General features: G+C 42.6%; 1 protein-coding gene across 9 annotated transcripts in view; it reads left to right on the top strand.

The window, feature by feature from the left end:
• The window catches only part of CAST (calpastatin), a 116,762-nt gene that overhangs the window by 59,165 nt on the left and 42,532 nt on the right, over positions 1–15,065 (top strand). For 7 of the 9 annotated variants that reach the window (XM_074995307.1, XM_074995308.1, XM_074995310.1 and 4 more), the window contains exons 4-6: positions 9,318–9,377; positions 12,613–12,678; positions 13,959–14,000. In XM_074995307.1, the coding sequence (XP_074851408.1) occupies positions 9,318–9,377; positions 12,613–12,678; positions 13,959–14,000 (168 nt within the window). The remainder of the gene's footprint in view (positions 1–9,317; positions 9,378–12,612; positions 12,679–13,958; positions 14,001–15,065) is intronic. The other 2 variants (XM_074995304.1, XM_074995309.1) reach the window with 2 other exon arrangements.

Raw genomic sequence — 15,065 nt, 5'->3', positions numbered from 1 at the left:
TGGTGCTTAAGGGGGTTTGGTGGGGGGTGAACCCTGCTGCTGGTTCCATTCCACCAAAGGTCCTGCAGGCTGACCTGGGTGTGAGGGTCATTCCATCCATAAGATGGTTGGGGTGTCTGCCATTTGGAGAGGATGTCTGTGGGAGGAGGGGTTAAATTGCCCAGGGTCAGCAGGCAGGGCTATCCAACCAGTTATACACTCACCTTATAGTGACACCATCTGGGTTGTATTTCGAAGGTCGCGCAAGACTTTATCAAATGTTTTACTAAAACCCAGGTATGCCACATTGCCACTTCCCCTTAACCTCACGGCTTGTTACACTATCAGAGAAAGCAATCAGGTTGACTTGACATGACTTTTTTTCTTGACAACTCCATGCAGATTGTTATCACCTTTATTATCTCCCAGATGTTTGCAAATGGATTCATAATTATTTGCTCATTTTTTTCTCTGGCACAGAAGTTAAACTGACTAGTTTGTAGTTCCTGGGTTGTCCTCGTTTCCCTTTTTTTTATGATCGAGGCATGTATTTTTGTCCTTTTTGTAGCCTTCAGGAATCTCTCTGGTCTGCTATGACTTTTCAGAGATGATACCTCCTCAATGAGCTCCTTGAATATTCAAGTTACCAGGTGCGAGCCGATGCCCAGGTGCCAGCTAAAGGTCTGGTGGGGCAAAGGGGGTGATGCCGCACCAGCAGCTACGCTAAGCAGCCAGGGCAGGCTGGGTTCTTTGGTTTGCGTTTAGTTCGGGTACAGCAGCAAGAGGAAAATTACGCTTATTAGAGGCTTTAACAGTTACTTTTTATTTATACAAAGATAGAAACAATTTAACTAAGACAAATGATTAAAGTACAACAATTGTGAATTTGTTTTATAACTTTAGCAGCAGTTAATAGGAAAACCGCTGGCAGTGATTTTACAACAAAAGCGGCTGCCGCCAGTAAAAGGGGTTTTTAAACTGACCGCCCAATTTTATGAATGAAACCAAGATGGCCGCCAAGTTTGAGTGACAGGATGATTTTTAGCAGTTTGTAGCCAAAAACAGTTAGTATCCGCAGTTTTTAAAGGGGCAACAACACAATTTAACTTTAAAGTTTTAGACAGACTAGCTAGCTTAAACTAATACAATTAATGTGTACACAAGAAAGGCACATTGCAGGTGTGATTTTCACCCCCTGCCTCTTAGACCTGGTGGAACCAGGGTCTTTCCCTCAATTCCTATAGGAAGGAAGTGTAATACAGGTGTAATTCTTACCCCCTGCCTCATAGATCCGGTGTGACCCAGAATCTTTCTCTCAATCCTTCGGGAAGAAGTAGATACGAACCAGGCGTCCCCAGTCTCGGGAGTCAATACCGGACCTGGCCAGCAGGTGTAGGTGATTGGAGCTCAAAGGGGGTGGGCTGCCAAACCCCTCTTTATACCCCTTTGGTCAAGTAGGCTTCTTCCTGGTCTCAAGTGGCCAATTGGAGAGGAATGTGTTTGAACCCCAGGTTTCCCAGGGAAGGTGCAAGGCTTAATTTGCACCTGTGAATTGTGGACAGTTGGGCACCTTTGGAGGTGATGGGCGGAGGTTCCCCGTTTTTCCTGGGGCAGTGATCAGGCGTGTCAATTACCGATATCAGCCAGAAGGGTGGCCATTAGCTAGCCCATTGACTGTCTGGTTTCTGTGTATGGTAGAGAGTCTGGGTGAGACAGCACACCTGCATTCCCAGGGCATCAAAGGCTGCCTGTCTCCCTCTGTGTCTCTCTCTCTCTCTGTCTCTCCCAGTGGGGGGGAGAAGAAGAAAAGCCCAAAGGGGGGGTTGATGCCTGGCTACACCAGGGTCTGACAAAATGCATCCTAGAAGTCACATACCTTTTCTAAGTAAATTTTAACTTGCTTTCCTATTTTAATTTCTGAACCTACCCCATTTTTTCTGACTTTCAATTTGCTAGGCATCCAATCATCACCATCTCTGTCTTGGTGAAAACTGAAACTAAGTGATTAAGCACCTCTGCCACTTCCACATTTTTTGTTGTTTTCCCCTCTTTATTCAGTAATCGGCCTACCCTCTCCTTGGTTGTCTTCTTGCACCTAGTTTATTGGTAGAATGCTGCCTTGTTATTTTATATCTCTAGCTAGTTGAACTTGTTTTGTGCCTTCACCTTTTTAATTCTGCCCCACATGTCTTACTTGACTTAAACCCTTGTCATCAACAAGTGTCCTTCACTTCATTCTGTCTGGGGACAAAACTTCTAGCTGGCTCCAGGCGTATCCATGTTGTTGTCCTTCGGTCTCAGTAGATCTCCACATTGTCTGAGGCCTTCGTCTTTTGTGTTTTCCTTGTGGATTCCATGTGAGAGCTTGATGGACTATACTGGATGATGGTTTTCTGAGTATGTGGCCTAGCCATCCCCACTTCCTTCTCTTGATTTGAACCTCAAGTGGTTCTTGTGATGCTCTGTTCCAAAGCTCCTCATTTGTGATGAAATCTTGCCATTTGATATGAAGGATGTATCTCAGGCATCTGCTTATGAATGTCTGTAGCTCGTGATTTGAAGACTTTTTAGTGTGCCAGGTTTCGCATCCATAGAAGAAGGCATTTGTATTGAAGGTCCGCAGTTTTGTCTTTGCAGATATTATATGTGAACTCCATATGGGGTGGAGAGTCTTGAATGCAGCTGTTGCTTTCACTATACTGGCACTGATCCTTATTTGTTCCTCTGTCTATGCCCATAATACTCCCCAAGTAGGTGAACAGCTCCATATCTTCCAGGTGATCCTCTCCCAGTGTGATGATGGTGTTACCGGACTGATTAATCCTCATTGTCTTGGTCTTTTCCTTGTTGGTGCTCGGTCCAGTCCTTGACGCCGTTTTGCCAAGTGTTGTGACCTTTTCTTCCATGCTCTCATGTTGGTGTGAAAGGAGGGCAACATCATCAGCAAAAATCCATGTCCTCTATCTGTTTGAAAAGTGTCTGCTGTCCTGTTCATAATCCAGTCCATTGTGATCAAGAACAGGACAGGTGACAATAGGCCCCCGTGTCGCACTCCTGAGAGAGTGCTGAAGCTACTTCACCATGACAAGGAATGGATCATGATGATTTGCCCCTGCATACTTATATCATTTGTTTATAGTTATCCTTTGTTATTTGACCTAATTTCCACTTTTTGTGTGTTAGATTATTCAGGGTCTCCTGATTGTGTCAGGGTGGTGGTGGTCTCTTGCCGTACTTCCTTTTCTGTGCAGTGGAATAGTTTGCTCTTGTACCCTTAATGTCTCTTTGACGTTATTAGATCACAGGCTATTACATTTCACCCAGCTACCCCCATCCCAAGCTAAATGATTTTAGTTAGGTAAAAGTATTTCAGTCCTCAGGAGTCTCAGCTGTGCACCAGAGGGATGGAAGGTATGTTTGCATGATCCCGGACTGTGTATCACACTGAATATTTCAGAGAAAGGTGAACAATAAACGAACCCAAGTTCTCTGTCAATCTGACTAGGAAGAAAATTCCTTCCAGATCCCTAGTTTGGTGAGCAGGATCCTGGGCACGTAAGCAATGCACATCAGCTATGTATCGAAAAAGAGGATTTTCTGAACAAACTGAGAACATTGGTCTATCCTGTCCAGTCTCGCGTCTCCTGCTGTGTTTCAGTGTATGGTGAAGAAGAAGACAGCCACTCCCCTCACAAAGAATACATCCTGCCTATTGTGTGCTCTTGGGGGGGAGGGGGATGAGGTTGGGGATGTGTGTTGGGTGGGGGAACCTTCCTGATTGCTGCAGGTGATTGTCTGAAGCATGAAATAAGAGTATAATCATTGTCTTAATGAAGAACTACAGGTTTTAGAAGTGTATTGTCAGTGCTGTCTATCCTGGTCTCCCCATGGCCAATGAACGGAGATTGCAGATTCACAGATTCCAAAGTCAGATGCGACCAGCACAACCTCCCAGGCCAAACCCCAGCACACACAAGCTATAAAATTTCTCCCTAAATTACAGTGTATATTTTAGAAAGTGATCTAATTGCATTTTAAGGTCACCAAGCGTTGGTAGTCCACTACCTCTTAAGTTGTCTGGAATGTTTAATTACCCACGCTGCTGGATAAATTCAACCTTGAAGTAAGATTCAGTTTCCTAACTTCTACATTAAGCCATTAGAGCTTTTTATGTCTTTGTCAGCCAGGCTTGATGCTACCCTGCCCCTCTCCTTATTGTCCCTGCCAAAACACACATTCAGCTATCTTACCATCTGTAAGTACCTGTATGTGGTGATCAGACATCTCTCAAAGATATAACTGAATAAGCTGAGCTCCCGAAACCCTCATGTCGTACGATTTATTTTCCAGCCCCTGGATTATTGTTGTGGTCCTCCTTGCAATTTTCTCCAGTATTTCCACAGCACTTCTTGAAGTGTGTGTTCCATAGCTGGACACTGCATTTTGGTAATGGTCTTATCGATGTTGTGTATGTGGAGGGATGATCACTTCCCTTGTGTTCTCCCACCGTGTATGTATTCACTCATTAACCAGCTTGTTTTAATTTAAAGAGAGAGGCATCCTTTTTCTCCAGGGTTTTTAAAATGTGTTCAACTAACGTTACTAGTTGATGTGCAAGAACTGCAATCACAGCGTGAGACAGGATGATCCTGGATTGTTTCTGAAACTATGAGTGCAATTTGTTATACAGGAGTCCCTCAAGTTACACAAGGGTTATGTTCCCACTCACCCTCGTGTAACTTGAGTTTTGCGTAAGTTGGGGGCAGCTTTTTTTCCCTGGCGGAATGCATGTTCTGCAGCCGGGGAATCAGCAGAAGCACCCAGAGCTCCTTTTGAAAGGTAAGTCCTGGGGCTGGGGGCGGGGGCAGTTGGGGAGAATTTAAGCCCTGGTGGTGGGTTGGGGCTGTGGGAGGGGGGCAAGGAGGGTTAAGCTTGGGGTGGGTTAGGGCTGCAGAGGGGGTGGGGGGTGGAGTTGAGCCAGGGCCGTGTGGCCCTGTGGCGGGGGTTGAGCCAGAGCTACATGTGCAGTGTGGGAGAGGTGTGAGCTAGGCATGGGAGAGGGAAAGGTGAAGCTGGAACTGGCTGTAGCGGGAGAGTGAGCCTGGGCCAGGGGGCTTGATCTGGAGCCTTGGCGGGGGTTGAACGGGAGCTGTGGGGGAGGAGAGGTGAGGTGAGCCACAGCTGTATGGGGCTGGGGGTGAGCTACAGCTGTCCATGGGGGATGAGCTAGAGCTACGTGTGGGGTTTAAACTGGGGCATTTGAGCCAGGGCCGGGGGGAATGGGATTTTGAATTGCGCTTAAGTCGCGTTAATGCAAATTAAGTGCAACACAAAATTGCACATTTCGAGGGATCACTATTTGTAATTCTTATGTTACATGATTATGTCTGCTTTGTGGCTGACTTGGGGCAGGGAGCCACGTTAGCAGTTGAGGGAACCAGATGAGAGACCATTCCAGGATAATGGCATTTGATTCAGAGTTCAACCCCTGCATATCTACATTGCCTGCATGCCACTTTTTAAAAAAGCTTTTGAACAAATGTGGGCTGAACTTTGTGTCTTGATTATACGTTCCACTACCCAGCAACATAACTGAAGTCCGTAGGAATTGTGTGTGTAAGGAAACCTGATGCTGACTAAGCATGAAGTTTATTTTGGGAATTCACATAGGTTTGGGCATAAAGCTGTGCATGGCAGCTGTTTCTGGGTCTGATTCTTGGCCTGTTCTCACACATTGAAATGTTTCCCTACATCCCTGGGAAGGTGAGGTGGAGGCAGCTTAGGGTTGTCCCCCAGGTGTTTATCACTTCCATCCATTCAGGTGGAGTGAAAATTCCAGTTCATAGCATTTTGTACTTTTGATACATAATTCAAATTAACTAATCAACCCATTAATTTTCACAGTAGCCTTGGAAGTGGCTATTGTACCTCAGGCTGACTGTAAAATGGACACAAGAGGTACAACATGCCTGAAGCCACTCAATGAGTCTGTGACAGAGCCCTAGCTAAGATGCCATAGGGGTTGAAAAACATCTCCAGAAGCACTGCCCGGCCCTCAGATACACAGTCGTAACTGAAAATCAGTACATTTGCCTGGGTGTAAGTGAAAGCAGAATTACATGCTAAATAAGCACATGGCGCACACTTTGATGTGTCTGCTTCTGACTACTTATTTGTAAGCTGTGATAACAGTAATGTTCTGAAGCTAATACAGTCACAGTTTTGTGTTAACCATGTATCTTTGACTCTCTGATCTTTCCAGTGTGTCCTGTTGGATACAGGCTGAGAGTTCTTTATTCTCCTACTATAGCAGGGTGTGCCCTCAAACAAGTTTAAGCCTCTCCAAGTTCTACTTGAGCTATGAATGAGTCAGCTGTTGTGCCAGTTACTAAGCAACATTTTAATATTTATCTATAAGTCTGACATGCATGAGAGAACAAAACTTGATCTGTTCTGTACACTCGCATTGTGGTAAATGAAGAATACAGTGGTAAGTGAAGAATGACAGCATTTTGTTGGCTAATTCACATTGACATAGCCATGACCGTCAAAAACAGTGAATCCAAAACTCATCATCCATTAAACAGCCAGTTTCTTTTATAGGGGGTTTAGCAGATACCAACCAACCAAGCATGACACTTCTTCTACCTATTTATTTATTAACTTGCTTTCTTGTGCTAACACATTGAGAGTGCGGGGTGGGCACGTTTTGTCAAGCCCTCATGTGCTGCAAGGCTTGGGAGCGGGGAAAACAAATCCTCCCTCCACTGCCCTGTGGTGCACATTAAAGGGATCCTCAAACTCTGGGGACCAGAGCTGGAATGCTGCTTCAGTGTATCTCAGGTTCACTGTGACCATAAAGACCTGAAAGATCATAGAAAAAATACTCTTTTACTCCTTCCGTGCTACTCCATAGAGCAGGGCAGCTGCAGCAGGGGAACAACTCTTCCTCAGGGGCTTGAGACACAGTCTGGTTTGCACGCAGACCATGCTCAGGTCTTGTCAGGGAGAATGGCTAGTACATCCACATAGTAGCTGATGCACCAGAACCAAAACGGTTTTTCAGGCTTCTTTTTTCTTAACCCTTTCATCTCTGTCCTAATTTAATAGTAGACCTTCACAATGCTAAGTGAAACTGTTCTGTGAAGTGTTTGACAACAGAGAGAAACAGTAGCTTTTGTTTGGGAATTTGCTTGGGTTTGAGGATAGTCTCATTACACAGATCGCTTTCGGGAGAGGCACTTTTATGTTGTCAGCTATTAGCACAAATTACATTGTGGGCATAGTTAGTGCTTAAAAAAGACTAAGTTGTGAATGATTCTTATTGCATGTATTTCAGCTGCTCTGTCACTGTATTGCAAGTGTGAAAAAGGTGGCTTCAGACCTCAGATATGTAGTGATGATGTGAATGTGGTGTTGTGCTCATCTCTTAGTGTGCGTCATTACTTCATGACAGCGTGAGCAAATATTATGAGACCGGGTAGCACAGATACTGGTTAGTCATATGGCAAGAACTCTGATGATTTTGTGTATGTAATCTGATTCTGCCTAAGGGAATTGTGTTGTAAAAGAAAACATTGAGACCTGTCTCCTGGAGTTTATCTGTTACCTGAGATAGACGAGGTTGTCAAAAGGAATATTTGTTTCAACCTCCAGGTAGAAATCGTTATGTATTGTGAAAACAAAAAAGCAGTCCAGTAGCACTTTAAAGACTAACAAAATAATTTATTAGGTGATGGGCTTTCATGGGACAGACCCACTTCTTCAGATCATAGCCATACCAGAACAGACTCAATATTTAAGCCAGAGAACCAAACATAGTAGTCAAGGTTGACAATAGATTATTGGTTATGATGCCTTTTTGTTTTCAGCATTCACATTTTTATTAATCCACTCCTCTTGAGAGAAAAATGGATATTTGTTTTACCTGCAGTTTGCAGAACACCTCCGTATTTAGAGGGTCAGTTGTATGTTGCATACAAAGTATATCTGGAGAAAGTAGACATGTTATAAATACGGTATGTCCAGGATACAAGAAAGGAGTGCAGTGCAAGCATGCTTTTAATGGTTAAGTGTGTAGCAAAGCTTCCTTGTTGCCTTAATAAAAGTGAGTGTATGCATTTGTTTCATTTCTAGCAGAAATATAGTTGCACACATACTCAGTATGCTTACTTTATACACTGTGATGACACACTGTGTTATAAACAGTGAAATTATATCCGGTACTGTTTTTCCGCTTCTGTGTGAGCCTTTTATACAGGGGAGATAAAAATTACTTTTTTAAAAATAGAAGAATGTGACCTAAATTCAGCGTGGTAGGGCATGGCTGTCACACAGTGCACTCTGCTGGTTGAATGTGGCACTACCAACCCTCCTGGTCTGTGTTGCTTTTCCTGTTTCCTTGACTTGTCATACACTGCTCCCTGTTGGCCCCCTCTGGTGGGAGCAGGGAGGGCTGCATAGAGTGTGAAACCTTCCTGCTTCTCTAACCACAGTGTCCCCCAGCCTCTCCTGCTGACAGCTGCAAGCGGAGCCTTTTGCAAAGCGTCAGGCAGGCTGTGTGAAGCTCTGCCAGGGTTCACCTGAACACTCAGCAGCAGCTCGCTTCTCTGCAGGAGGATCATTAATCAAGCTGCTGTCTTGCTGGGAGAGAGACAGTTGTGAGTTGCTGCCTTGGTGGTGGAGTACGGCAGTGGGGAAGAGCAGGAAGCAGCTTTCTGCAGCATAACAGAAGCAGAGTGGCCATGGGGGAGGCAACGGAGGCTGATTAGGGACCCACAAACATACATAAATACTTCCAGGATAGCAAAAACTAGTGTAAAAGATCCCAGCAAAAAAGAGCCTACAAATCTGTAAATGTGAGAGTATATATTAAATGTTATTTTTGGCAACCTACTAAATCCAAGAGGTTGAATGTCTGTGAACAAGCACATTCAAGTATGTAAGAACCCTAATTAGTGTGTATGTACATATATATTAACATCCATTTATGTTTCGGTATTGGAGAGCAGGATTCTTCAATATTCAGTTAGAAATTGTTTTCAGCGTACTTTGGAGAAGAGGCTTTTACTGCAGTATATCTTGGGGGCATATATATATATATATATATATAGCCACACACAGAGAAGCCCAGTATGAGTATGCTGTCCTTCAGCATGCCAGAGAATCAGAATCAAAGTGATAGGCCTAGTCTCCAAACCTGAAACTGAATTTTAGCTTGAATTATAACAAGCCGTGACAGTTGCACAAGAGAAACATCTGTATTAATATTCATCTAACATCTCAAGTAAAAGTAAAAGTTGTTTTGAGGTAATGTTTTGATTTTTTTTTTTTTCCAGACACAGCCCCCTTCTACTATTACAACCAAAGCACCGGATATGAAATCCACTGACAAAAAGGTATGCAGTCCTAAGGAACGAATCCTGGCAGTTTGTGAGTCCAGGGGCCTTTATTTTACTTAAGATTCTGTCTCTAACTCCTTAAATGATTTTGACACTTTTCAGTACCTTAATTTCCACATCTACAAAACAGTGATAAAGACACTTGTCTTTTTTATGAAAATCACTTTGGCATTCATGGATAAAATTAATTAATATAAATATAACATTTTAGCTGACCAAGAACCTCTGAGGAAAAACACAGACCCTGATTAATTACAGGTGGGACTTTTATTCATGTGTATAGTTCCATATGAATAGTCCTAATGCAGGATTTGGGCCTTAATAAGTCAATGGGAAAACACGTGGGGCTTGTCTACACTAGCTCCCTACTTCGAAGGGTGCATGGTAATTAGGGTGTTGGGAGTTTATTAATGAAGTGCTGCGGTGCATATGCAGGACTTCATTAAGCAAATCCCCCTGCAGCAATTTCAAAGTGTCAAACTTTGAAGTACTCCGGGAACTTCAAAGTACTGGTGAGTTGCCCAGGCACTTCGAAGTACTGGCGGGTGAGCCGCGGCTAGACGCGAGCCTCCACTTCAAAGTTTAACACTTCGAAGTTTCTGCAGGGGGAATTTGCATCATGAAGTCCCAACACTCTACTTACCACGCGCCCTTCGAAGTAGGGAGCTAGTGTAGACAAGCCTATGTTTTCATTAATGATACTATCACTCCTCTCTACTGTTATCCTTCCTTTCTGCTTTTTACATTACGTGTCTTAAATAAAGTTGCATGTTCCTTGGCACAAAGGACTGTTTTGTTTTATGCCTTTATAGAAAAGGACCTTAATCCAGATTTGGACTTTTTGGTCACTATCATAATATAAAAAATGTTTTCCCTGCTCTCTGCCTATGTTATATATTCTTGCTCAGGATCAAAATATTGAAACTAACAAAAAGCCTGTACTCCAGAACAGGATTGTTGCTCACTTAAATACCTTATCAGCTTTCCAGACCAGATCAGATATAAACAGGGATTTTTCTAATGTTATACATATTTGAATCTAAGGCCAGACTGGTATTCCTAAATTTGGTGATGTTGCTTTGAGGTCAAAGTCCACTATCAGTCTGTTTATGTTTATTAAGATTAAGGGAGAATCCACTTCAACATTCTGATTTAGTATGCAGTCTGATTCCTTTGCCAGTCTCCTACAAATAAACAAATTCAGATTTGTAGCACCTCTAAAATCACCAACTACCTGAATATAAAAATATTTCTTGGTAAAGGCATCGTTCTCCATTTCCTGTGTGCAACCTCTGCCAGTGCAAATAGTGGTATGGTATAATTCCTCAAGGATGTGTGTGACTTAGGTCTTCTAGCAGTCATAGCTATAATGGATGTCGAAATATCTAGTTAATGAATCTTTATGTAGACATACAATCCACAAGACTTAGCTACTATGCTTCTGACCATAAACTAGACAATTATTAAACCATTGTCTAATCCTGCATCATCATGACTTATAAATTTAGAGATTTGTTGTTTGTCTGTCAGTCACTAATTTTAAGATATTTCCTGATAATGATAGATTTAATTATGAACCGGCATCAGAGTGAATATCCTCTTTAGATGTGGAGTTATCTACATGCTGGCAATCAGCTAGCCAGCTATTAATAGACAATGTAGCTGCTTCTCTATTAATAGATTCAAAATAAGCATGTCTTCGGGGGGGGAAAAACCTAACTGCAGTAGAAGGGCATACATACCAGCCCTGCAACGCTTGAGGACACTTGAGCATAGAGGCCTTGCAAGAATTTACTGGCCTGTCTTTACAAATGGAGAAGTGGTGGTATCTTGCGTGGCCCCTTAATAGCTCATTACAATTCACATTTCCTCTGAAGGGGAGTTGGGACATATAAAAGAGTTTCCTAGGAAGAAAACAAAGTTACTAGGGAGTAGGAGGCCTGGAATGTCAAATGGCATTTGCTGTTCTTAGGGCTTTCCTCTTTGTCCACACACCATTCTCAGTGACTTGCTTCTCATTCATTGTCTGTGCCCTTGCCCTGCCCTTCAGAGGCCCATTTTAGTTCTTTCTCACCTCTTCCCTTCACTCTAAACAGTGAAGACCCAGTTCTGCTCCCTCTTTGCCTTCAAGGTTGAATTTCAGATTCCCTTCCCAAAAAGTGCTTCACCCTGTTCCAGTAGGAGCTGCTGCCGCAGCTGTGTCAGGGCTAAGGATTTATGCTTCATGGGGTTACTATGGTGGGTGAACCTCAAGGCCTTGTGTGAAGGTTGGGTGGGTGGGTAACTGAAATCAAGAGGGGAGAAAGAGAGTACTGTGGTTTTTGTGGAGGGAGGAGGTGAGCAGGCCATGGATGTGCTGCTAAGAGGATGTGAAGAGCTAAGGAACGAGGACAGTTTTATTCGAGGGGTTTCACTTGGAATTCATGTTTATGGACCCATGATGAATCATTGTATCTCTGATCAAGAAACCTAGCCGACAGTAAAAGAAGTCTGAAGAGGGGATACCATGAAGGTGTATAAACTGTTAAATAAACATCACCAGATAGGAGGAGCTGTCCTCCAGATCCTAGAAAGCCTTTTTATGTCTACAAGGGCAGCTGTTTTAAAATGCAACTTCTTTGTTGAATGACAGACAAAGCTAGTGTCCAATTTTCAGTTCCTCTCCCCCCAACCCTTCCTCCTAGATTGCGTACATCTCACTGTTCTTTCACGTTGCCCGACCACTTCCCTGATGAATTCTGAAAGCAAGATCTTGATATATTCCTTTATTACCCACTCACACGGTCTAAACAGGCAAGAAGATCTGAAATTGCATTTGCAAACAGAAACAGGGATTTTGTTTCCTAAGTCAAACTGATACACATCTGATGCTATTTGTACTTTGAATAAGTCTGCTTTATTGTTAATTTTAAAAAATATATTAACCCCCACCATAAAGTTTAAAGCATAAACCATCCAGTGAATGTACACTTAGATTCAAAGAACTTACTATTGCACTATAAGAAAATAATCCACATAAGGCTAGTAATAACAATATTGGTAAAGTGAGCAGCGTAGAGGTTTAAATGGAACTCTCTGTAACGGATATCTCACTTTCAATATAGCTGTTTTCATGTACAAACATAAATGGCAAAAACATACTGCTTCTTCTGGTTTTCTGCCAAGACATACTGCGTTTCTTGGGATATGCATTTTTTTTAAAAAAATCCCTGAATTTGTACTTTAATACCAGGCTACTTCAAGCCATACCCAGACCAGTGGACAGCAGCCTCACAAAAGGAAGAGAAACAAGGTTCAGGTGATACACAATTGTCTCTCTGTCTATCTGCAGTCACAGCAGCAGCATGTTTTCACCACTTATCTCTTCCCCCATGAACTAATAATCTTCAGTTTGTCTTCCATTTATCAAGCTTATTCACAATGCAGTCTTTCTTATGGGCCTTGCAGAGCAATCATCAAAAATAAATTCCTTCATGTCTGTTGCATTTCCTTATTGCACCAACTGTCGGCTAAAGGCAGCTTGTGCCAAACAGCTGTTTGATAGGGTAATAACACTAGAAGAGAGTTTCTAGCTTCATCTCTGCACAAACATATGTAGTCTTCTTGGACCATAAGACTTGGAAGACTAGGATACAGTAATGTTCCCACATTCACGAAATTCAGGTTCTTGAATTCAATCATTCAGGGCTCCAGGGTTGGGAGCGCCAGATGGGGCCGCTTCCCTGGGGCCCCAGGTGGGGAGTGCCAGCAGCTGGGGCCTTGGGTGGGGAGCACTGGCAGCTGCGACCTCGCCAGGACTCTGGGCAGGAGCGTCTGCAGCTGGAGCTCCAGGCAGGGAGTGCTGGCGGCTGTAGCTTTCCCATATTTGCAAGCTTTCACAACACTGAACCCTCGCAGATGTTGAGACCCTACTGTACTTGCTTCGATGACTGACATACTAGATTGATGGGATTAAGTGTGTGTATGTATCAGAATATGTGTGCGTGCATACATACATATACCAGGTATATACAGTGCACCCTCGCTGAAATGCCCTTTATAAAAGTGAAATGTTGACTGTTAGGAAACTGATAAGCAGATTGAATGTAGAAGCTGCTATATTCAGTAACTTTTCTGATGGTAACCACATTGTTTTATTTGTTGTGGGAACTCATAACCTTGTATATCCAAGACATTGTGATTACACTTTTTGTACTTTGCATTTAGGTGATTCATGGGAATATTTTGATGTAGCTGAAACAACTTTTACATTTGGGAAATTGGATTTATTAGTTACTTTGCTCAGTTTTCTTATTTCATGGCCCAAGTGAAACAGAACACATGAAGAATGTCTGAGTGTCTATATGTGTGAGTGTTTATGTGCTGTGTTTTGGCAGTAACTTATAATGCATGAACAGGCCCCTGTCTCCATTGAAATTGGAGGATGAGGGCTTTACTTATAATTCAAATATACTTGCGTATTTATGTGTGTATAAAATATGCAGTATATTTTAAAACATAATCATTATTAAAAGGAACTAAGCTGCTTTTTGGTCTTTTGTTCTCACTGTGCTTTCTTATATATTTTTGACCACACAGACTGTAAAAACAGAACCTGGAAAAGCAGCACAGTCCTCAAAGGTAAGCTACTATTTTTATAGAATCATTGCTCATTGTTCTTCCTGAGGGAAGTCAATAAATGTGAGCTAAATCTTCTGCCACTACTGGACCAGATGTTCCCACCCTCTTATATGGGTGAAGAAAACAACCTGCATGTAGATGAAGTAGGAACTGGTGCTCAGAATGTTGGGCTAAGCATGGGCATGGCTTGTTTCCAGGGAGCAGACACTCTTGGGCATCCCCCCATCACCAGATTTCTAAGCAAAAACTAGCATTAAATTCACCTGCACCTTTTAGGGTATGTTTCGGTGAGAAGGAACCAAGAAAGCTGACATCACTGATCCTGAGGGAAAGGAGGTGCTCATAGAACTTGATGCAGAGTCTGGGCTGCTGCATGGCTGTCTCAGAATTCCCAGTGATATATTATAGGCTTCTTCTGCTTGCTCTCCAGCAGAGATGTCCTTGGGAGAGGAATAGGTAGCCCTCTCTGCCTAGTAAATACCATGTTTCTTAAAGGGTTAGGGTTGTTATTTCTTATTTCTTTTCTCTCTTCTTCATAGGCAGGGGAAGGAACCTGAAAACTAGTTTAAAAACCCCCAAAAATGTAAAGTGAAAACAAAGGAAAATTATTCCATTTTTTGTCGAACTATGCAGAGCTTCAGCCCATTTTTATATCTGTCCAAGCTGAAAATATACCTTTACAAAGAAAGACAACACCCCTACTTACAGAATCTGAGGAACTGTCTTACCCACAAAACCTGATCAATACATTTATTAGTGTTACAGGCCTACCATACCTACAGATTCTGCCAAGATGTTTTCTCTCAAACTTTGAACAATGAATGAACAAAGAAAACATTCATTTCCACAAACCCCAACTGTACTTTTTCTCATGTGGCACCTGGGTACATCGATGCATTTGGCAGCTGAGTGTGAACTGTGCCTTACCTTGAGGTTACTTTAGACGTTAAAGGAAAATTTGTCACTATGAAAAAAGAAACCAGAATGTATACACACTAGTTGTAAATAAAAAACGTATTTTTATGGCCTCTTGAAAGGCTTATTTGTGTTTAATGCCTGGCTACA

The sequence above is a fragment of the Carettochelys insculpta genome, chromosome 5, assembly GCF_033958435.1.
Source record: "Carettochelys insculpta isolate YL-2023 chromosome 5, ASM3395843v1, whole genome shotgun sequence".
In the NCBI taxonomy this organism is placed as follows: domain Eukaryota; kingdom Metazoa; phylum Chordata; order Testudines; family Carettochelyidae; genus Carettochelys; species Carettochelys insculpta.
Note: the sequence above shows the minus strand (reverse complement) of the source record. Positions and strands in the feature narration are given on the sequence as shown.